The following is a 24,306-nucleotide window of genomic DNA, read 5'->3' as shown; positions in this document are numbered from 1 at the left end:
ACTCTTAGAACAAATCCTATGATACAGCTGTACACCAGATCACCTATATTTTTGGGTTGCAAATAAGTGAAACAAAGCATACGGAAATAACGTTTATTCTTTTCCGCACAACTTTCAGAGCTCCAGCTGACTGTAAAGAAGAAGAAGAAAAAAACATATATTAATAATAAAGTAATAAGAAAATATGTAACCAAATACTAACAAAAAACAAAGTCAGCAAAGAACATTCGACATAATTATTACGTCCGCCCGTTCGCAGAATCATCATAAAACTGTGCGTAAAAATACATAGGAAAACTATCAAATCTGCCCATCATAAAACTGTGCGCAAAAATACTTAGGAAAACTATCAAATCTGCCCATCAATATACTACATCTTTGAAATATTCTGGGATTCTTATAGTAAAAACATTAGTAGTGCACACAAAAATTTGGTTACATTGTTCACTTCTGATACATATATATATATATAATATAAATTGAAACCACCAAAAAGGCTTACCTAAGCAACTAGTACACAACAGCCACCAACTGACTTAATCTTTTGCTCAGCTTTTCTTGAGAAGAATTTTGCCTTCACAATCAATGGCTGTTTGGGGAGCTTTCCCTTACCAAGTACCTTATAGTATCCCTGAAATTATGTAAAAATTGAGAGTAAGTTTCTTTTCAATCAGCAATATTTCATGATTCTTCTCATTCATGCTCAGAATAGAACACTCAACAGAAAGCTCTGACCGCCCGTTCTAGTTAACATCATAGAAACAATATTTTATCACAACCATGTTCACTACATAATATAACGCAAGCACACAAATCAACATTACATAATTGCTCTTCTTCAACAGGGTATTGTGATGATTAACAACTTAAATCTGTCCACACTTTCATACAAATGAAAAACGCTTCAGAACACAAAACACCCATGAAATTTTTGTCTATTGTGAAGAAATATTTTGAGTTTTCCTCAGAGGGGATATATATTGAAAGTATGACCTAAACCTTCTAAATGCCTTACATAAGATAGCCCCCCCACTTAGTTTTATCACCTAGAAAAGTTTTAACGCCATTAAATAAAATTTGTAACAATATCTACTGTGGAACCTCAGAAATTTACCACTCCAAGTCTGCTATTACAAGTTGAATTAATGTCAATCTCATTCATCTATTTGAAAGTCGTAGTATACAGTGAAACCAGAGTTGTGTACAAGTGTCCTCTGATCTGTCTACACCTGTTACTATCCAGGAAATGCCTCACTACTGGAGACTGGACCACTAGGAATTCAAGGGTACTTCCCCCTTGTCCAAGAAATGATGCACAACCTGGTTTTTCTTTTATAACCATTCGCTTTATAATATTCCTTCATACTAATTCAATTTACTTTTTCTAAACCTGCTTGATTTAGATTTTGACTGAAATGTTGCCACTCGTATTCTAAGATTATAAAATTACTCCCAGTGGTTTGTATATACATATACAGCAGTCTTATGTAACACTACTGTATTGGACAGATGTAAAAATTTCACACATATCTAAGAGCTTTCACTCAACATACTATATTGGTACAACCACTAAAGAGTACCCCAAGTTTTACACTTACCGCTTTCACACAGTTTATAACAGGTGCCCTTCCTTTGCTAATTTTGGGATCTTTATACTGCACTCTCGTCTGTGTGGATACCAAAGACCAAATCTTATCAAGGTTAATGATGGGACACCATTTCTGGTTGGGTCTAACGTGGAAATTTCTCATACCAACCTGCAAAATACAATCATTTACTAGAATTTACACAGAATACAGTAAACTTCTGGACTTCCACACACATTCTTTAACCGTCAGCTTAGGTTCAAAATTACAATCAGATATGCTGACAACTCTGCTTGGAACAGATCTAACTACTGAGGTTTTCTCAACAAATTTAATTTAACATCATAACTTACAGTACAACGCAATGTGTCAGTAAAATTTACCATATAATATAAAAGACCAACGCCGACTTACCTTACCAAAGTAACCAGGATGGTATTTATCAAAGTTTATTCTGTGGTGATGTTGACCACCAGCATTACCACGACCACCAGGATGCTTACGGTGTTTGCCTGGAGTGATTGATAGCCAGATTAAATAAATAAAAATCCCCTAGGGCAATATAAAGACCAAAAAATCTTTTAAATAAAATCCCTTAGGGCAATATAAATAACACAAAAATCTCTTATGATGTACATACCAACACGGCCATGACCGTGGCTGACGTGGCCACGCAACTTTCTGGTTTTCTTCTTATGGGTGGCCTGAAAAAGAATATGTCAGCATTTAGGCTAACACAATTTAAAACTTTTCACACTACCTGTAGTTATTTCACACTATGCAATAATAATTGTGTGATATAATAAAAAAAAACACTTCAAAAGCATAACCTTATATTAGCAAAAGACCTGATATTTGCTAGGATAAAACTTAACTAATTGAGCAAACACATTACAGAGCAAAATACTCATCCAAAAGCAGTTGTGAATTTATTATTGCCCATTTCGTTAAATTATGGGATTAGCATTTCAACAGAAAACTTGAATACATATGGTGGTTACTGACTGTACATGTGTGAGCTATTCAATAATGTATTGCCCTATGGAAGTTGCTGTTCCAATTTTAACTAGGCCTATCTTGCCAACCCAGGGACTAATTAATCTACGATCTAGCTCTGCATTACCTTTTTGTAACACTAACCACTGTAACTCCAGTTATGCTTCAATGTTTAGTTAACTCTGCTAAGTTCTTCCAACTTAAATTAGATTTCAATTTGTCACAAAGCTCTGCTTACAAAAGATCCTACAGGTGACCCCCTTGCACTGTTTTGGGGTACTGAAGTCATGTAGTTATCTGGAAAAAGTTTATTCAAGTTTGGGCATGACTCCTACAGTAGTGTTCGTAGTTCACCCTATGTCGAACCACTCAGGATGAAGTTATTGGTCATCATTCCACAGAAAACAACTGAAGCCTAGTAGGTTTTACTGGGAAGTGGTGCTGTACCATATGGAAACCAAGAACAAATATTGGTGGCCCAAGGAAAGGGGTCAAATTGATAAGTCAGTGTGAGAAACCAAACCTTAAATAGAGGGAAGAAAGTTAAGGAGTGTGGAAGTTTCAATAATGATTTGTAACCACTTTTATGGTTTTCATGCCTGACAAGGAATGAAAACCCTCATTCATGAGGATCTTGCCTTGCAGTAAAAGAACGTTTAATGTCAAGTTAAAAAGAGGGCTGCATTCATGCAATCATTTGATACAGTAGACCCTTGACTCACGAACGCATTGACCCACGTACAACTCGATCCCCGACCAAAATTATAGGTAAAATTTCACCCTTGACCTACGAACTAACTTTGAGATACGAACAAAAAAAAATGCGGAAAATAAAAATTCTGTTTGGGTCATGAACTAATTTTGAGACATGAACATTTGAAAAATGCTGGAAATTTCTGGAAAATAACAATTCACTTTGTTTCACAAACTAATTTTTAGACACAAACATTTGAAAAATGCGCGAAATCGCCCAGCACACGTGAGAGCGTTTGAGTTGCCATGGGAACAGCCATCCTCCAGCCGCCCACGCACGGCGTCACCCACGCATCGCTCTTTGTCTCATCTCATTGTGTACAAGACGTTCGTCAATTCGCTTAGCATTTTTTGCGCTAAAACTTGTGATTTTCTTCATAATGGGCCCTAAGAAAGTGAAGAGTGGTGGTGAAAGTAAGAAAGTGAAGAGTGATGGTGAGAAGAGGGTGCAGAGGAAGATAACCATTGAAATAAAGAAAGAAATTATAGAAAAGTTTGAACGTGGTGTTCGCGTGACCGATATCGCAAGTGAGTACAAGATGGCCAAGTCGACAATTTCGACAATTTTGAAAAACAAGGATGCCATTAAAGAAGCAAATGTTGCGAAGGGAGTGACAGTACTAACCAGATGAGATCGCAAAACCCTCGAAGAGGCAGAAAAAATAATTTTGAAGTGGTTACATGAGAAACAGATTGGCAGGTGAATATAGTAAAACGAGCCGATCATCTGCGAGAAAGCTCGGCAAGTGTATCAGAGTTTGCTGAAGGAAACTCCTTCTACTAGTGCCACGCCAGCATGATTTTAAGGCTAGTAAACGGGTGGTTTGATAACTTCAAGAAAAGAACTGGAATTCACTCTGTTAATTAGGCATGGTGAGGCTGCTAGCGCAGACAAGGCTGCTGCTGAGGCATTCGTGACTGAGTTTGCCGAGTTTCGTGGAGGCCGAAGGATACGTCGCTCAACAGATTTTCAATTGTGATGAAACGGGCCTCTTCTGGAAGAAGATGCCCAACAGACATTTATCACCCAAGAAGAGAAGGCGCTCCCAGGCCACAAGCCAATGAAGGATAGGCTTACGCTTTTGTTATGCTCAAACGCAAGTGGCGACTTGAAACTAAAGCCGCTACTTGTCTACCATTCAAATAACCCGCGTGGCCTTTAAAGGCAGCACAACGTAAATAAGGCCAGACTGCCTGTAATGTGGAGGGCCAATACAAAAGCATGGGTGACACGGAACTTGTTTATGGAGTGGATTGATGAAGTGTTTGCGCCGACCGTGAGTCAGTACCTAACAGAGAACAAGCTACCCCTGCGGTGCCTTCTGATCATGGATAATGCCCCGGCACACCCTTCGTACTTGGCTGACTGCAGTGAACATGACTTCATTCAGTTCAAGTTCCTTCCACCCAACACGACCTCTGTTCTCCAGCCCATGGACCAACAAGTCATTAGCAATTTTAAGAAATTATATACGAAGGCGCTCTTCTCCAGATGCTTCCGTGTAACTGAAGAGACAAAATTAACCTTAAAAGAATTTTGGAAGAAGCACTTTAATGTTTTTCACTGCATAACCCTCATTGATAACGCATGGACTGAAGTTACGTACCGCACATTAAATTCTGCGTGGCGGAAACTTTGGCCCCAGTGCGTAACTGTCCGTGACTTTGAGGGCTTCGATGCAGAGATTGTGCAAGAAATTGTGTCCATGGGCAACAGTATGGGTCTACAAGTCAACGACGAAGATGTTGAAGAATTGGTCGCTGAACATTCAGAAGATTTGACTGCGGACGAACTTGTTCAACTCCACAAAGAGCAGCAGGAGCAACTTGCTCGGGAGCAATCAACTGACGAAGAGGAGGCTGGGGAGGAAGTTACAGATGTCAGCAGTGATGTGATAAAAGCCGCATTGGAAAAGTGGAATGATGTCCAGTGCTTCCTTGAATTGTATCATCCGGACAAAATTGTTACGAACAGGATCGTGAATATGCTCAATGAAAATTTAATGAGCCATTTCAGAAAAGTTATGCAAGGAAGGAAAAGGCAACAGACATTGGCCAAGTCAAGTTTGGACCTTAAACGTTCACCAAAAAAAACCTAGAAGAGTTGAATCTCCGGAACGAGATCTCCCCGACCTGGATGGGGGAGGGTCTCCTTCCGCACAATAACCTCCTCCCCACCCACCACCCTCCTCTTCTCTTGTCCGTCAAGCCAGAAGTCTCGCCAGTCATAGTAAGTGTTCACTTTACAAACGTTTTTATAGTGTTAGTTTACCATTTTAAATTATATTATTAGATATATTAAGGTTTTTTACACTGACTTTTACATTATCTGTGTAAAATAAGGCAAAATATACATAATATATATTGGTTCGTAGGGGTCGAGAACCAATTAATATTATTCCCATTAAACCTTATGGGGAAATTAGCTCCGAGTCACGAACAATTTGGAACACGACCAAGGTCTAGGAACGGATTGTGTTCGTGAGTCAAGGGTCTACTGTAATCCCAAACATAGCCTCAGGGCGGGTAAGGTTGGGTGGTTGGCAAGGTCATTTGTTAATAAACAATTAGCAATGATTAAATCACATTTAAATGTAGAGATATAATATGTTCAAGTTCAAAAAACCACGATGGGATATATAACTGAAGACCACTACCATAGACTGGTTCCTGCCAGTCGACGACCACTATATTTAAACTACAATGTCTTTTGTTTGTGTTCATGATACTTACATTTTTTTCAAATTTCTATATTTATTCACAAGGATCTGCTACTGACCATGGTGTTCAATTTGCAAGTGAACGGATAGGCTAGTTATCAAACCAGGGGGCTTACTAGGGGAAACAATAACAGACGATCCATCGTCATCACGCTGGCCGGGACTTATTCACTCGATATTTAACTGGTGAAACAAGAATACAATTACAACTTTAAGCATACCATTCAAAAGATTGAAGTTTCGTCAACATAATGTGATATATGAAAGCCCCATACGAACTAAAATAAGCATGTGACGCTCTTCATAAAATATGTTTTCAAGGCAGTTTTGAAATCCAATATGGTGGCTATCGTCAGGCTGGCCGGTCTAACCACGGACAATCCACCATCTTTCACAGCCTTCCCAGCAATCATTTGAAAATGTTAGCGTATATATGTAACGTTTATTGATCTTACTCTAGATTGCAGTTGTAATCAGTACAATTAAAAATTTTGTTGCCTATATTAGTGAAAGTATTAAAATTGTTACGTATTCCCAGGGTCATGGTCTGAACTGAATTCATTTTTTGGTCTGAACTGAATTCATTTTTAACTTGTAATCGGTGTTTTTATCCTTACTGACATCACAACTGAAACTCCACAGTGCTTATTTGATTGTAATTACACATTATTGGTCTTAATCCACTTCAAATTGCACTTGAACCACGTTGCTGCTCCCGGTTCCTAAGCACTCACTCCACAAACAGGTTACGAGCAGCAGACAACGACACTGTTTATGAGGTGCAAAGCTTTATTCCCTTAATTGTTTACTTTACTCATTTAGTTCAACTTTACTTTGTTATACACTTCAAAATATTTTTTTAATTCATGTCTATTATCCGTTTTTTGCGACCAAATTACCCCAAAAAATTATTTATTTTAAAAGTAGATACAATCCAATGTTTCTAACCTTGTCATACATCTGGCTGCTGAAAACCATCGCGGAGCAGACGACGCATTAGTGGATTATAATTTTTTTTCTTTTGCTATAGTATTAGTATTTTGATTTTCTTAATAACTGTAAGCCAGAAATAAATGTAACCTGTAATGTTTGCATGCTAAGAATAGCAAAATCATCGTTGCCACATTAGTGGACCTTCACGCCAATCCATTATTATAATCTGTTTCCATGAATTCTAGTTGTCATAGTATGCAATAATAAAATTGCTTTAATATTTGTATATATACTTCCAATACACAAGCTAATTTAACTAATGACCACATTCTGTGTAAGTCTTATACCCAGTTTGGAGGGTTTGTTTGTTTGTTTGTTTGTTTGTATGGTGTTTTTACGTTGCATGGAACCAGTGGTTATTCAGCAACGGGACCAACGGCTTTACGTGACTTCCGAACCACGTCGAGAGTGAACTTCTATCACCAGAAATACACATCTCTCACTCCTCAACGGAATGGCCGAGAATCGAACCCACGACCACAGAGGTGGAACACTAATACCATACCAACTACGCCGCTGAGGCGCCCAGTTTGGAGGGTGAACACACACCAATTGGCAAGAGTGTATAAATAATTATCAGTCAATAAGCAGGTAACAACTGAGTGAATCGTTAGATATATCCACCGATGTAAACTATTATTAGATAGATAGATGGAAAAATAATAGAAAATAAGTTTAAACTTAAGCAACTTTCAGAGAGAGAGAGAAGGGAAGGTGAAGGAAGGAAGGACAGGGGTGGTGGTGGAGGTTGGGGGGAGAGGGTAGGTGGAGCTTTTTACTGGTGTTCATATCCATTTCTGGCTAATGGAGTTTTCGTCTCTTGGTACAAGGACAAGTGTCGTTATTCTTTACGATTAGTGATTCATGATACCCTTATAAATTACGGCACTGGGTGTAATACACTATAGCAAAATCTCGTTCTGATAAGAGTGTTCGTTACATTGCCAAAAAAAACGTGCTTGCACTGTCGCTGAAACCCATAGTAGGTATGCTGCTTAGTTGTCAATCAAGTTTTTTGTAATCAATTATTTGTATTTTTCTCAATCAAAACATAGGGTAGATCACCACGGCAGGCCAACCAGGCCACCTACATTCAACGCTTGCCACCCTCCGAAAAAGTACATTATAACGCGTCCTGACACCCGAGATGGGCATCAGTCGCGACTTCTTGTTGGTGAGAAATGGAGCTAAAGACCTCTACTCTCCTTTCGAAGTAAGTATTTTCTCCAAAGTTAGAAATTAAGGCCAAATTTTAAGATTTAAACAGAGGGTACTGAAAACGGTCTCAAACGTAGTGCAAATCTCACCAAAACGCGTTCAACATTTTTACTTACAACTCGAGGTATTTGGAAGATTGACGCCATCTCGATGTTTACGGAGTAGCTTGTGCCAATAAACTAACCATTTCCTGTGATAAATCCGCACACCACTTACAATCTTGAGTAAGATCAATAAACGTTACATATATACGCTAACATTGTTCAAATGAGTGCTGGGAAGGCTGGGGAAAGATGGTGGCCGTCACTGATGAGATCCGTCCATGCAAAACGTAGCCGCCATATTGGATTTCAAAACTGCCTTGAAAACATATTTTACGAAGAGCTCACATGCTTATTTTAGCTCGTATGGGGCTTTCATATATCACATTATGTTGACGAAACTTCAGTCTTTTAAATGGTATGCTTAGAGTTGCAATTGTATTCTTGTTTCACCAATTAAATATCGAGTGAATAAGACCCGTCCACCGTGATGAGGGTTGGCCTGCCGTGGTGTTCTACCCTATACCTTTGCACATCATAAACAGGGTCATCGTCTGCTGCTCGTAACTGTTTTTGTGGAGTGAGCGCTTAGGAACCAGGAATAGCAACGTGGTTCGAGTGCAACTTGGGGTGGAATAAGACCAATAATGTGTATAATTACAATCAAATAAGCACTGTGGAGTTTCAGTTGTGATGGCAGTAAGGATAAAACCACCGATTACAAGTTAAAAATAAATTCAGTTCAAACCATGACCCCGGGAATAACAAGTTTCTCGTACTTTCACTAATATAGGCAACAAAATCAATAAAATGTTTTATTGTGCTGATTACAGCTGCAATCTTGAGTAAGATCAATAAATGTTACATATATACGCTAACATTGTTCAAACGAGTGCTGGGAAAGATGGTGGACAGTCCGTGATTGGACCTGCTAGCCACACGATAGCTGCAATATTGGATTTCAAAACTGCCTTGAAAACATTTTATGAAGTGTCACATGCTTATTTTAGTTTGTTTGGGGCTTTCATATATCACATTACGTTGACGAAACTTCAATCTTTTGAATGGTATGCTTAAGTTGTAATTGTATTCTTGTTTCACCAATTAAATACCGAGTGAATAAGACCCGGCCAGCGTGATGATGGTGGATCGTCCATGATTGGTTATCCTATCAGCTATTCATGTTATTATCATAATGCGCATATATATCTATTATTTACTTTTTAGATATACCTATGAAGATGTATTACTAACGGATTACTGCCGTAGTGTGACAATCGCATTCGCTCCCTGAGCCTCTTGTCTGTTTTCGCACGTAAGAAATTAATGGGGCCGAATTTGCAATGACCAGAAAGTCGTTAGAAGGAAAGTTAGCATTGAGGAGCATAGGGTAGATCACCACGGCAGGCCAACCCTCATCACGGTGGACGGGTCTTATTCACTCGATATTTAATTGGTGAAACAAGAATACAATTGCAACTCTAAGCATACCATTTAAAAGATGTTATTGTTATAATACAATTAAGTTTGTTCATACTTACCTGGCAGATATATATATAGCTGTATTCTCCGAAGTCCGACAGAATTTCAAAATTCGCGGCACACGCAGTGGGCGGCCAGGTGGTAGTACCCATTCCCGCCGCTGGGAGGCGGATGTCAGGAACTATTCCCATTTTCTATTCATATTTTATCAATGCCACTGTCTCCTGAGGGGAGGTGGGTGGGCACTTTAATTATATATATCTGCCAGGTAAGTATGAACACACTTAATTGTATTATAACAATAACATTTTGTTCATGAAACTTACCTGACAGATATATATATATAGCTGAATCCCACCTTCGGATGGTTAGGGAGGGAAAGACAGAATAGGATTTTTGGGAAACTAAATTAAGTCGATGATATACATCTTGGTTCCTCACCTGTTAGCATAGCCGACTTCGTGATTACTGTCACCAAAGTCTGCTTCTGCGTTACTAGAGTTGCCAGCGAGGTAGAGACCTGTTAATGCTGGTGCGCTCTAGATGATCTGTCACGGGGGCGTGACCACAATGTGACTAGACCATATGACCATACTTCTGAGGGCAACGAAGCTAAAAACCACCACCTGACCTAACCTATCAAAGTTAGTTCCATAACTTCTAGGCTAAAGAAAAGGAACGCGCCTCAAGCGACCAACCCTTCAAAGTTAAAAGCACACATTTACGATAGCGTATGCCTAGCCACAAATCCAAGTCAATAATCGAAAGAATAATTAGGATACTTAAGCGGCTAATGAAGTTTCAAAATCCTAGGCGGAGGTCTGTAACAGTTGTTTAAACTTTACCGACCGGCGACAGAAAAAATATGAATAGAAAATGGGAATAGTTTCCTGATATCCGCCTCCAGCGGCGGAATGGGTACTACCACCTGGCCGCCCACTGCGTGTGCCGCGAATTTTGAAATTCTGTCGGACTTCGGAGAATACAGCTATATATATATCTGCCAGGTAAGTTTCATGAACAAAACTGAAGTTTCGTCAACATAATGTGATATATGAAAGCCCCACACGAACTAAAATAAGCATGTGAGCTCTTCGTAAAATATGTTTTCAAGGCAGTTTTGAAATCCAATATGGCGGCTACGTTTTTCATGGAAGGTTCTGATCAGTGATGGCCACCATCTTTCCCCAGCCTTCCCAGCACTCATTTGAACAATGTTAGCGTATATATGTAACGTTTATTGATCTTACTCAAGATTGCAGTTGTAATCAGCACAATTTATAAAACATTTTGTTGCCTATATTAGTGAAAGTATGAAACTTGTTATTCCCGGGGTTATGGTTTGAACTGAATTCATTCTTACCTTGTAATCGGTGGTTTTTATCCTTACTGCCATCACAACTGAAACTCCACAGTGCTTATTTGATTGTTATTATTCACATTTTGGTCTCAGTTCACTCCACATTGCACTTTAAAACCCGTTGCTGTTTCTGGTTTCTAAGGGCGCGCATAGCCTAACACAGTTATGAACAGCAGACGACGACAGACGACGAAACTGCAAAGTTTTATTCCCTAAACTGTTTACTTTACTCATTATTTAGTTTAAATTTACTTTGTTATTTAAAAATTTTGATTTAATCCATGTATATTATCCCTTTTTTGCAACCAAAATTACCCCGAAAAATTACAGATTTCTAAAGTAGATACAATCAAATGTTTCTAACGTTTTCGTACATCTGGCTGCCGAAAACCATAGAGGAACGAATACGGAAAAGTGCATAGAGGAACGACTACTGAAAAGTGAATTATATAGTTTTTTTTTGTTTGCTTTTTTGTTTTTGCTAGCACTTTTCATTGATTTCAGTCCATATTAGTATTTTGAATTGTTTCTTTAATAATCGTATGCCGAGAAATAAACGTAACCTTTAATGTTTGCATGCTAAGAATGGCAAAATCATCGCTGCCACATTAGTGGAGGCTTCACACATACGCCGTTCCATTATTATAAACTATTTCCATGAATTCTAGTTGTCATAGTAATGCAATAATGATAAAATTGCTTTAATATTTATGTATATATACTTCCAATACATAGGCTAATTTCACCAATTTCGTTTTGTGTGTAGTCTTATACCCAGTTTGGAGGGTAATATATGAGAGAGAGAGAGAGAGAGAGAGAGAGAGAGAGAGAGAGAGAGAGAGAGAGAGAGAGAGAGAGAGAGAGAGAGGAACGCGGAGGAACGAAGAAGAAAAGGGATGGCGGTGGAGGGGGGGGGGGGGGTAGGTGGAGCTTTATACGCGTTCGTATCCATTTCTGCATAATGGAGTTTTTTGTCTCTTGGTACAAGGACAAGTGTCGTTATTCTTTACGATTAGTGATTCACGATACCCTTATAAATTACGGCACTGGGTGTAATGCACTATAGCAAAATCTCGTTCTGTTAAGAGTGTTCGTTACAGAAATAGGTATTGCCCAAAAACGTGCTTGCACTGTCTCTGAAACCCATAGTAGACATGCTGCTTAGTCGTCAATCAAGTTTTTATAACCAAGTATTTTTTTACAAGCTAGCTATTGAATAAATTTGTATTTTTCTCAGTCAAGAACATATGCCCCTCAATGCTAACTTTCCGGCTCTTTTAAAAACGACTTTCTGGTCATTGCAAATTCGGCCCCATAATTTCTTATGGTGCGAAAACAGACAGAGGCCCATGGACAGAAAACGATAATCCAGCAGTAAAACATCTTCATATATCCAAAAAGAAATAAATAATAAAGATATATGGGTAAAAACATCACAGCAGGCCAAGCAGGCCACCTACAATCAACACCTAGCCACCCTCCGAAAAAAGTACATTATAACGCGTCCTGACAGCCCAAGATGGGCATCAGTCGTGACTTGTTGTTGGTGAGAAACGGAGCTAAAGACCTCTACTCTCCTTTCGAAGTAAGTACTTTCTTTCCAAAGTTAGAAATTAAGGCCAAATTTTAAGATTTAAACAGAGGTACTGAAATGGCACCCCCACGGCAGTGGAAATCTCACCAAAACGCTTTAGAAATTTTTACTTACAACTAAAAATGTTTCGAAGATTGACGCCATCTCGATGTTTACGGAGTCGCTTGTGTCACAAACTTTCCCATTTCCTGTGATAATCCGCACACACCACTTGTACCCACAGACGCTGGAGCACTTTTATCACAACAATCGAAACACGATTTCTCACCAACAACAAGCCAGGAGTAAACAGCTGTTTTGGTTAGAAGATGACGAGAAGCGTGCTCTTAGCTAATTTTTAAATAAGTAGTAAAACATCAATATTTTACATATTTATGATGATTAATTTGAAAATATTCGTTATTGAAAAAGTAACTCGACTCTGACTCAAATTTAAGTAATTATTTTTCTGAATTAGAACGTTCTTTTAAGTTCTGTATTATGACGTCACGACATCTTGACTTTCGTACCTATAGTAAATAATTGCTATACTCAACTGTCATTGCAGAACAGTTTACCAGTTATTCATGCAGATTGTTATCAGCTATACATGTAATTGTTAGAAGCGATTCAATAGCTAGCTTGTAAAAAATACTTGGTTATAAAAACTTGATTGACAACTAAGCAGCATGTCTACTAGGGGGAAACATCACAACAGGCCAACCCTCATCACGGTAGACGGGTCTTATTCACTCTATATTTAATTGGTGAAACATGAATACGGGTAGTCTGCATATTCGTTGGGCAGGCCTCGTAACCCCTTCTGTCCGGGCCGACAATCCCTCCGCCAAGGTAAATAGTTCCATCCGAAACAGCTGACCCGAAAAAAAACAGTGACGACCTCGTGTGCCCCGATGCGCGACCCCAAGGCCGACCCAAGAAGCCATGCGACCTTCCCAGTCGCTTCTTGGTGTCCTTCCCGAACATGGCTTCGTCCTCCTGCCCTCCCGCGACCTCGCGCTATCCCACTCACGAAGAGTTTGCTGCGCTCAATCCGGTCCCTTTCCTTGATTTGATGCTATTATGTAATGACGAAAGGTCATTGTTAATATTTTTAATGAAAAGTGGCCTTATTGGCGATTTCAGCGGTCAGTGTAATAAGTGTGATGAAGGCACATTCGCCCTGATCAAGCATGCGAACATTCGACCGTCCGAATTGTCTGACGATTCCGATTTCCAGCTTTAGTTCTACCCGTCCGACTTGTCTGCCGATTTCCGATTTCGACTCCCCGATTTGCAACCCAACAAAGGTAAGTCCGGTTTTATACTTTTTTTTTTTTTTTTTTTTTCAGATCATACGACCTTGCTCGATTCAATTATCTGTATTTTTTTTCTAAGTAGGCCAACGAAAGTGTTAGTCCACCCGTTCTAACTCGGCTTAGGTGGGTTCGTTTCGTTAGTGTCATTTTTAGTTAGGTACGTTCGTTTTTTTTCTATGTAACCACAGCCGTTATCAATGTAAATGCGTTATTTTAATTATTTTGTCCAAATTAAGCACGCCATTGTTATTTCCGCTATGCCGAAGTCAGGCACGCTCAACACATCCGAACATTCACGTCCGCTAGAAGTCACGTGTTCGAACGCAGTCCATGTGTTCGAGCAAACAACGTGGCCGTGACTTTAACCAATGTATTCTTGGAAATATTCATTTTGTTTAGTTATCAGTAAGGATATACGGGTGTCATCCATATGTATGGACAAATTATATTGGTTAGATATTTATCAATTGGTAACTTACTACACAGGGGGGTCAGGGGGCGAAGCCCCCGCCCCCCGGCCAGGTAAGGACATGCAGACTTAGTTTGGTTAGGTAGGTTCCATTGGTTAGGTAGCAATCACTGTTAATATACTATACTGGGGGGTCCAGGGGGGCGAAGCCCCCCGGCCAGGTAAGGACGTGGACACTAACTATGGTTAGGTAACTTAGGTTGGTTCCTTTGGTTAGGTAGCAATCACTTAATATACTATACTGGGGGGTCCAGGGGGGCGAAGCCCCCCGGCCAGGTAAAGGGCAACGCGGCCTAAGTTTGGTTAGGTTGGTTCGTTGGTTACGAGCACCGGAGCTCCTACAGTTTTGTTGGAACAGGAGCTCCTACAGTTTAGTTGGAACAGGAGCTCCTACAGTTTAGTTTTATTGGAACAGGAGCTCCTACCGTTTTAGTTGGAACAGGAGCTCCTACAGTTTAGTTGGAACAGGAGCTCCTACAGTTTAGTTGGCCACGTGTTCCGTCTGCCAGGGTTTCGTGGTTTTCCTTTTTCATTTTCGTCGTCTGCCTCTCTCCCCACCCAAAAAACCCCGGTTTCCCAATCGGTCCCCCCTTACTGTTTTCATTTACTTTTAACCAAAACTCGTGTGTTCTTCCCCCACCCCCACCCACCCCGGTTCCCATAGGGTCCCCCATCCCCCATTACCGTTTTTTTAGGTTTTCGGGTTTTCCAACACTACACATGTTTTCAAAACTAGCGCCAAACCAATCGGCCGCCATCTTGTTTGTATTCATCCGCCGATGCTCGGGCAGAAAGTACTCTGGGCACACGAATCTGCAGGCGCTCCATGAATACAATTGCAACTCTAAGCATACCATTTAAAAGACTGAAGTTTCGTCAACATATTGTGATATATGAAAGCCCTATACGAACTAAAATAAGCATGTGAGCTCTTCGTAAAATATGTTTTCAAGGCAGTTTTGAAATCCAATATGGCGGCTACGTTTTTCATGGACGGTTCTCATCAGTGACGCGCCACCATCTTTCCGGCCCCAGCCTTCCCAGCACTCATTTGAACAATGTTAGCGTATATATGTAACTGTTTATTGATCTTAACTCAAGATTGCAGTTGTAATCAGCACAATTTATAAAACATTTTGTTGCCTATATTAGTGAAAGTATGAAACTTGTTATTCCCGGGGTTATGGTTGGAACTGAATTCATTCTTACCTTGTAATCGGCGGTTTTTATCCTTACTGCCATCACAACTGAAACTCCACAGTGCTTATTTGATTGTTATTATACACATTTTGGTCTCAGTTCACTCCACATTGCACTTTAAACCCGTTGCTGTTCCTGGTTTCTAACGCGCGCGCGCCATAAACACAATTACAAACAGCAAAAGAGACGACGACAGACGACGAAACTGCAAAGTTTTATTCCCTAAACTGTTTACTTTACTCGTTATTTAGTTTAAATTTACTTTGTTATTTAAAAATTTTGTTTATTTATTCATGTATATTATCCCTTTTTTGCAACCAAATTACCCCGAAAATTTACAGATATTTCTAAAGTACAGTAATACCTTGGGTTACGAATTTAATCCGTTCCAGAACCTGGAATGTTATAAAAAGCAAATAATGCGTTCCATCCGACCATGAATAACCATTTCAATTCATATTTTTCCATTTATTTTTGTTCACTAAGGTTGAAAATTCGTGTAGGAATTACATAAAATTATAAAATTGAAGAATGAAATTAAATATAAACACTAGATTTTAATATGCATACACAGTAAAACAAACCTGAACTTTACCTTTGGCGAGTGTGGCTGCTGGCTTGACGGAGACCGGGAGGAGGGGAAGGGTGTGGAGGAGAGGGTTAGGCTTGGGGGGGAAATCTCCCTCCGTGAACACTTCTGGAAGACTTTCTGGTTCTTTCTCTAGAGAGCACCGTTCACTACGATCACTAATTTTACGCTTACGCAACACTATGTTTGTCCTTTCACAATTTTGAAAAATATTTTTCTATGAGCACATTTTTCTACATCGTCGAGATATAAGGCCGTTGTTTCGTCAATAACTGTGACACCTTTTGATGCTTTACTGGCTTTTAATTTCTTCATTTTTCTTCAAAATAGTGCAGATCGTTGATTGCGACCGCTTGAAGAATGCTGCAATGTCTTCACCGCACTCGCCTTTATCATTGCATTTGGATAATTTCCTTCTTCATTTCTTCGACTGTAATCATCTCCTTCTTTCTTATGCTTTCCTTCTTGCTGCTTGCCTTCGTCATCTTGGGAGCCATTGTCTTTAGTATTTGGGTAATAGTAATATAAGCACTATCACGGAAACACAAACACGTGCGCAAATCACTAAGCAAATTTGGAGAGCGTATCACGGACAGATGCGTTCAATCTTACCGCCAGCGAGATATTGAAAGAGTTATGGTTTAAAAAGGGTCAAGGGATGCGTAGGAGGAAGTCACGTGACCCTCGTTAAGTTTTGGCCAAAAAAATGCATTCGCAGATCCCACGCTCATCCGATGTAAACAAAGCAGGCGTTAAGTTTTGGCCGAAAAAAATGCGTTCGCAGATCCCACGCTCATCCGATGTAAACAAATCAGGCGGCCTCCCATGATGGAAATTCGCCATTACGTATTCCAAGCGAAATTCGTATTCCAGAATGAGGGCTCACTTTCGTAAGTTAAAAAATTCGTATACTAATCGGTTCGTAACCCAAAGTATTACTGTAGATAAAATCAAATGTTTCTAACGTTTTCATACATCTGGCTGCCGAAAACCATAGAGGAACGAATAAGTTTTTTTTTTTTGCTTTTTTGTTTTTGCTAGCACTTTTCATTGATTTCAGTCTTTATTAGTATTTTGAATTTCTTTAATAATCATATGCCAGAAATAAATGTAACCTTTAATGTTTGCATGCTAAGAATGGCAAAATCATCGTTGCCACATTAGTGGAGGCTTCACACATACGCCGTTCCATTATTATCCTGTTAAGCGTCCGCCCCTGATGAGCTCGCTGCTAACGTAGCCGTCACGCTTTTTTTGTAATCAGCGATCATAGCTGATGATAGTTTTTCAAAGTTAATATTGATTTTTATGCTTGTTATTCATACTGTAATTAACTGTAGGAAATTCTCTCTCTCTCTCTCTCTCTCTCTCTCGGAGTCCAGTCACTCGCAAAGAAAAGTCATCTTCACTCCCGCAATTGGAAGAAAAGTTTGTATCATCACTGGAGGATTCAGAACTAGAGCTCTCATCATCAAATAGGTTATCAATATCATACTCCTCATCTAGTATTTGATTGATCTCACCTGAAGAATATGCCTCCTCTTTGGGACATTCATTGTGAGACCGCGAAATCCAATTTGTCTCGATAAACGCCCGAAGCGTATTGAAAGAAAACCAACAGGGACAGGCAGTTTTCTAGCATAAGCGACCACCAGGAAAGAGTTGCCAGGCTGGAAATAAGTTTTCCCATGTGCTGAGAGTGTTACCAAATGATGTTCCTACACTTTCTATACGAGTAAACGTTATTATTACGGGGCTGACGGCTTGACAAGCACAGTTAAAGTCTTGAACGTAATATCCCGTTGAAGGCGCTACCGAGTAGATCGCGGTAAAACGTATTATTACGTGGGTGACGCTTAACAGGTTATAAACTGTTTCCATGAATTCTAGTTGTCATAGTAATGCAATAATGATAAAATTGCTTTAATATTTATGTATATTATACTTCCAATACATAGCCTAATTTCACCCAATTTCAACGTTTTGTGTGTAGTCTTATACCCAGTTTGGAGGGTCAACACATACCGAATGGCAACAGAGAGAGAGAGAGAGAGAGGAAAGCAGGAACGAAGAAGAAAAGGATGCGGGTGGAGGTGGGGGGGGGGAGGGGCAGGGGTTGGGGAGAGGGTAGGTGGAGCTTTATACGCGTGTTCGTATCCATTTCTGCATAATGGAGTTTTTGTCTCTTGGTACAAGGACAAGTGTCGTTATTCTTTACGATTAGTGATTCACGATACCCTTATAAATTAAGGCACTGGGTGTAATGCACTATGCAAAATCTCGTTCTGTTAAGAGTGTTCGTTACAGAAATAGGTATTGCCCAAAAACGTGCTTGCACTGTCTCTGAAACCCATAGTAGACATGCTGCTTAGTTGTCAATCAAGTTTTTATAACCAAGTATTTTTTACAAGCTAGCTATTGAATAAATTTGTATTTTTCTCAGTCAAAAAATATGCCCCTCAATGCTAACTTTCCTCTTTTAACGACTTTCTGGTCATTGCAAATTCGGCCCCATAATTTCTTATGGTGCGAAAACAGACAGAGGCCCATGGACCGAAAACGATTGCGTCACACTACGGCGATAATCCAGCAGTAAAACATCTTTCATATATCAAAAAGTAAATAATAAAGATATATATGCGCATTACGATTATAACAATTACATGTATAGCTGATAAACAATCTGCATGAATAACTGGTAAACTGTTCTGCAATGACAGTTGAGTATAGCAATTATTTACAATAGGTACGAAAGTCAAGAAGTCGTGACGTCATAATACAGAACTTGAAAGAACGTTCTAATTCAGAAAAATAATTACTTAAATTTGAGTCAGAGTCGAGTTACTTTTTCAATAACGAATATTTTCAAATTAATCATCATAAATATGTAAAATATTCATGTTTTACTACTTACTTAAAAATTAGCCAAGAGCACGCTTCTCGTCATCTTCTACCCAAACAGCTATTTTCGCCTGGCTTGTTGTTAATGAGAAATCGTGTTTCGATTGTTGTGATAAATGCTGCTCCGCGTCTGTGGGTACAAGTGGTGTGCGGATTTTATCACAGGAAATGGTTAGTTTATTGACACAAGCTACTCCGTTAAACATCGAGATGGCGTCAATCTTCTAAATACCTCGAGTTGTAAGTAAAAAATGTTGAACGCGTTTTGGTGAGATTTGCACTACGTTTGAGACCGTTTTCAGTACCCTCTGTTTAAATCTTAAAATTTGGCCTTAATTTCTAACTTTGGAGAAAATACTTACTTCGAAAGGAGAGTAGAGGTCTTTAGCTCCGTTTCTCACCAACAACAAGTCGCGACTGATGCCCATCTCGGGTGTCAGGACGCGTTATAATGTACTTTTTCGGAGGGTGGCTTGCATTGATTGTAGGTGGCCTGCTTGGCCTGCTGTGATGTTCTACCCTATGGGTTTCAGAGACAGTGCAAGCACGTTTTTGGGCAATACCTATTTCTGTAACGAACACTCGTAACAGAACGAGATTTTGCTATAGTGCATTACACCCAGTGCCGTAATTTATAAGGGTATCGTAAATCACTAATCGTAAAGAATAACGACACTTGTCCTTGTACCAAGAGACAAAAACTCCATTATGCAGAAATGGATACGAACACGTGTATAAAGCTCCACCTACCCTCGTCCCCCGCCCACCCCCGCCCCCCCCCTCCACCGCCATCCCTTTTCTTCTCCGTTCCTTCCTCCGCCTTCCTTTCTCTCTCTCTCTGTGTTGCCATTCGGTATGTGTTGACCCTCCAAACTGGGTATAAGACTACACACAAAACGTTGAAATTGGTGAAATTAGGCTATGTATTGGAAGTATATATACTAAATATTAAAGCAATTTTATCATTATTGCATTACTATGACAACTAGAATTCATGGAAACAGTTTATAATAATAGGAACGGCGTATGTGTGAAGCCTCCACTAATGTGGCAACGATGATTTTGAACCATTCTTAGCATGCAAGCATAAAGGTTACATTTATTTCTGGCATACGATTATTAAAGAAATTCAAAAATACTAATAACGACTGAAATCAATGAAATGTACTAGCAAAACAAAAAGCAAAAAAAAAAAAAAAAAAAAAAAAAAAAAAACGTAGTCGTTCCTCTGCACTTTTCCGTATTCGTTCCTCTATGGTTTTCGGCAGCCAGATGTATGAAAACGTTAGAAAAACATTTGATTTTATCTACTTTAGAAATATCTGTAAGGGTTTTCGGGGTAATTTGGTTGCAAAAAAGGGATAATATACATGAATTAAATCAAAAGTTTTTTTAAATAAAGTAAATTTAAACTAAATAACGAGTAAAGTAAACAGTTTAGGGAATAAAACTTTTGCAGTTTCGTCGTCTGCTGTTCGTAATTGTGTTTTATGGCGCGCGCTTAGAAACCAGGAACAGCAACGGGTTTTTAAAGTGCAATGTGGAGTGAACTGAGACCAAAATGTGTATAATAACAATCAAATAAGCACTGTGGAGTTTCAGTTGTGATGGCAGTAAGGATAAAAACCGCCGATTACAAGGTAAGAATGAATTCAGTTCCAACCATAACCCCGGGAATAACAAGTTTCATACTTTCACTAATATAGGCAACAAAATGTTGTTTTATTGTGCTGATTACAACTGCAATCTTGAGTAAGATCAATAAACATTACATACATACGCTAACATTGTTCAAATGAGTGCTGGGAAGGCTGGGGAAAGATGGTGGCCGTCACTGATGAGAACCGTCCATGCAAAACGTAGCCGCCATATTGGATTTCAAAACTGCCTTGAAAACATATTTTACGAAGAGCTCACATGCTTATTTTAGTTCGTATGGGGCTTTCATATATCACAATATGTTGACGAAACTTCAGTCTTTTAAATGGTATGCTTAGAGTTGCAATTGTATTCATGTTTCACCAATTAAATATCGAGTGAATAAGACCCGTCTACCGTGATGAGGGTTGGCCTGTCGTGATATTCTACCCTAATGTACTTTTTCGGAGGGTGGCTAGCGTTGATTGTAGGTGGCCTGCTTGGCCTGCTGTGATATTTTACCCTACAATCCAGCGTTTCTAACCTTGAAAACATATTTTACGAAGAGCGTCACATGCTTATTTAAGTTCGTATGGGACTTTCATATATCACATTATGTTGACGAAACTTCAATCTTTTGAATGATATGCTTGGAGTTGTATTGTATTCTTGTTTCACCTTTTAAATATCAAGTGAATAAGACCTGTCCACCGTGATAAGGGTTGGTAGTCGCTGGTGTTTCCCCCTACATTGGCAAGCTAAACATAAGGGTTACCCAAGTCAAAGATCTTGTGTGTGATGTGCATTCACTCCGGAAAAAACCATTGGGGAAGGGGAAGGAGGGGGGGCATAGACCAAAAAGGTTATAACAGCCCTACACAAAGACAATGTGGTCAGGTGACGAAAATATCGTAAGCCTAGCCAACATACATCTGTGTCCCCCCTAAAATGCCTACTTCACGTTGTGCAGACACCATCAAAAACAAAAGTTGAACTGAATAACCATGCAGACGAAGCTAACAACGGTCAACCGAGTACTACCTAGGTAGCCTAAATACTAGCCACAGAATACCAGCCTACCGTGTATGCCTATTTCTGTGAAACAGACTAAACGCGGACCAGAGTAGTACTAATCTATAGATATTAACCTATACTAGCATTTAGCCGGCCTAGATGTAAATGGGTTCCATCCGAACTACTAAATGCAATCCGTCAACCACCACCCTATGCACATTCTGCTTTACGAGTTCGACCAAAAACCGTCACAAAATTTACGGATAAATACGGAAAAATTAAAATAAAACCCTTGAAATAGGTACAGATGCACAACATCGCCCACCAACTAACAAGAACATATCCTCCGATATTTACGAGGGCCCAGTATGGAACAGTATTTAGGAAGCCCATGCACATCAGACGAACGCCGAAATATATCGTTGAATATCTATTGCAACCTTCGTCTCACAAAACATTTATATAGCAACATACATCCTAGATAAACTAAATATTAACAATTTAATAACTAAAAGTCGCAGGTATCTTTAAATATGATTAATTTTTTCTTTCAAATTACGGCGTTTGGGTTTCACTCACCATCTTCCGCGATCTGTTTACTGAAGAGACAGGCTGAGCGCCATCTGTTGAGAGCAAAACAAACCTGTAACGTTGTCTAGCTCAACGCAGTATATGTCACGGCTCCCCGATCTTATACAATGTTTATAAATGTTGCAAAAATCTTTTTAAACATTATCGGCCAATTTTAACTAAGTTATCCAAATTTCCGCTGATAATTCGGCAAAATCTAGAATGGAAAAGTCTCTTGTTATTCGAAGTTAAATCATTTCTATAATTTGTTGGGCCATTATCATCTTTATTTTGTTTTGGAGGCCTTCCCTTTCTGACCTAAATTGATTTTCGCAGTAGCCCCATTTCCTTGCAGTTTCCTTGAATATCTTGTTTTAATGGTATATTTCTAGAATCTATGGGGTCTTTCACATATTTTGGTATTCCTTTCGTTACTTTTTGATATTGCTCATTGGAAGAAAATTACATTTAGTAAGAACGAGCATGACTATAACGTGGGAATTTATTTATTATTAGTCTGATTTGTTTATCATTACAACTATGTATTAGGGCTTGTGCCTTGTATGATAAGGCGCCCTATGAGGTAATGTTAGACTAGCGATAATCTATACGCTAAGTCGGTTGGTATTGCACTTCCATCTTCAATGGAGTGTCTGGGGTTTTGTAGATCACTTACGAAGTCGGTATTATCTTTACGACGATGTGTTAAACTCATGGTTCGGTGAGGTTCTTGTAGAAAACACAAGGTATAAAAATAGTATATTCTTCTGAAGTTTTACATGATGAAGATCAGGTATGATCGTACAAGTCTTCTATGACGATAGCTTGATCGCTTCTGCCAATGATGATGGCTAATCCTATTCCTCTACATGATAAAGCTTAGGTAAAGAGGTACAGGTCTTCTAATGACGATCACTAACTCTGTTCTGCTTGTCTACCATCTCCGTTACAAGTTATGAAGGAACAGACAGTAGTTCGAACATATGAACATACATACAATGACATAGTTTCATACGAACACACAATCAAATGAGACACGCTACAGATCACGTAGGCGGTAGTTGTCTCAAGCAGGGAGCTTGGACTAATGTTTATAAACAATTGAATGACTACAGGTGACGGCATGTTATCTTAGCCTACTTTCATTGTATACGTCATCTTTAGCGTCTCTAGTCTGATCACATTCCTGCAAGCAATCTGGTTGACCTCTTTAGTTTTAGACTCTTATATATATGGACTAACATTCCATATTTTTATTATGTAAACACTTACATTAGCTCGGTCAGCTACCAAAAACCAACTACTGAATATTACTCAAACTTGACTTGCATCTGACTTATAGGAGTGTGATACAGACACTATGTGAATATATATATATATATATATATATATATATATATATATATATATATATATATATAAGTAAATAAAAATTCATGGTGTACATGAATTGATTCAAGTAATAAAATATAAAACAATGATATTGGTAAATAATAGTGATCACGTGATATATAATGATACAGTTTTTCACTTCATCTCTTTAAGATACTTATGCTACAGAAAATACTAATGTACTCTGATAATTGCATAGAATGAAGATTAACATGATAAAAATCATATTTTAACTGATAAAAATGTTCATATATGAATTGATAACATTATTAATGTTTATGCTGATTGATTCGTTGATTTTTATGCTAAATGTTATATATCTGATTCATTAATTCATATACTAACTCATAAATAACTGCAGATATTGGTAAGAAAAAAGGTAACGGATTGATTATAGGCTACCTGATTTGTTTATACATTGGTATATGGATTCATATAATTATGATTAATATATGTGCACTTTAAATAGATTCCTATTGCGTACACGCAAAG

At 38.8% G+C, this 24,306-nt stretch overlaps 2 protein-coding genes across 3 annotated transcripts in view; one reads left to right on the top strand and one right to left on the bottom strand.

Annotated features, from left to right (window-relative positions):
• Positions 1-24,306, top strand: part of LOC135206170 (anaphase-promoting complex subunit 5-like) — a 621,184-nt gene that overhangs the window by 48,682 nt on the left and 548,196 nt on the right. The gene's annotated exons all lie outside the window — the stretch shown is intronic.
• LOC135206167 (large ribosomal subunit protein uL15-like) lies at positions 80-22,522 on the bottom strand. Of its 2 annotated transcripts, none has more exons than XM_064237459.1 (6): positions 22,432-22,522; positions 2,227-2,290; positions 2,001-2,098; positions 1,599-1,757; positions 503-631; positions 80-130 (listed from the first exon to the last, which is right to left on the bottom strand). In XM_064237459.1, exons 1-5 carry the CDS (start codon positions 22,432-22,434, stop codon positions 503-505), a joined length of 453 nt encoding a protein of 150 aa, XP_064093529.1. In that variant the 5' UTR covers positions 22,435-22,522; the 3' UTR covers positions 80-130. The 2 variants fall into 2 exon arrangements, with proteins under 2 accessions (XP_064093529.1, XP_064093528.1); XM_064237458.1 differs by lacking the exon at positions 22,432-22,522 and adding an exon at positions 12,858-12,902.

The sequence above is a fragment of the Macrobrachium nipponense genome, chromosome 29 (genome assembly GCF_015104395.2).
Source record: "Macrobrachium nipponense isolate FS-2020 chromosome 29, ASM1510439v2, whole genome shotgun sequence".
Classification (NCBI taxonomy): Eukaryota; Metazoa; Arthropoda; class Malacostraca; order Decapoda; family Palaemonidae; genus Macrobrachium; species Macrobrachium nipponense.
The sequence above is the reverse complement of the archived record's forward strand: the minus strand, read 5'-3'. Positions and strand labels throughout refer to the sequence as shown.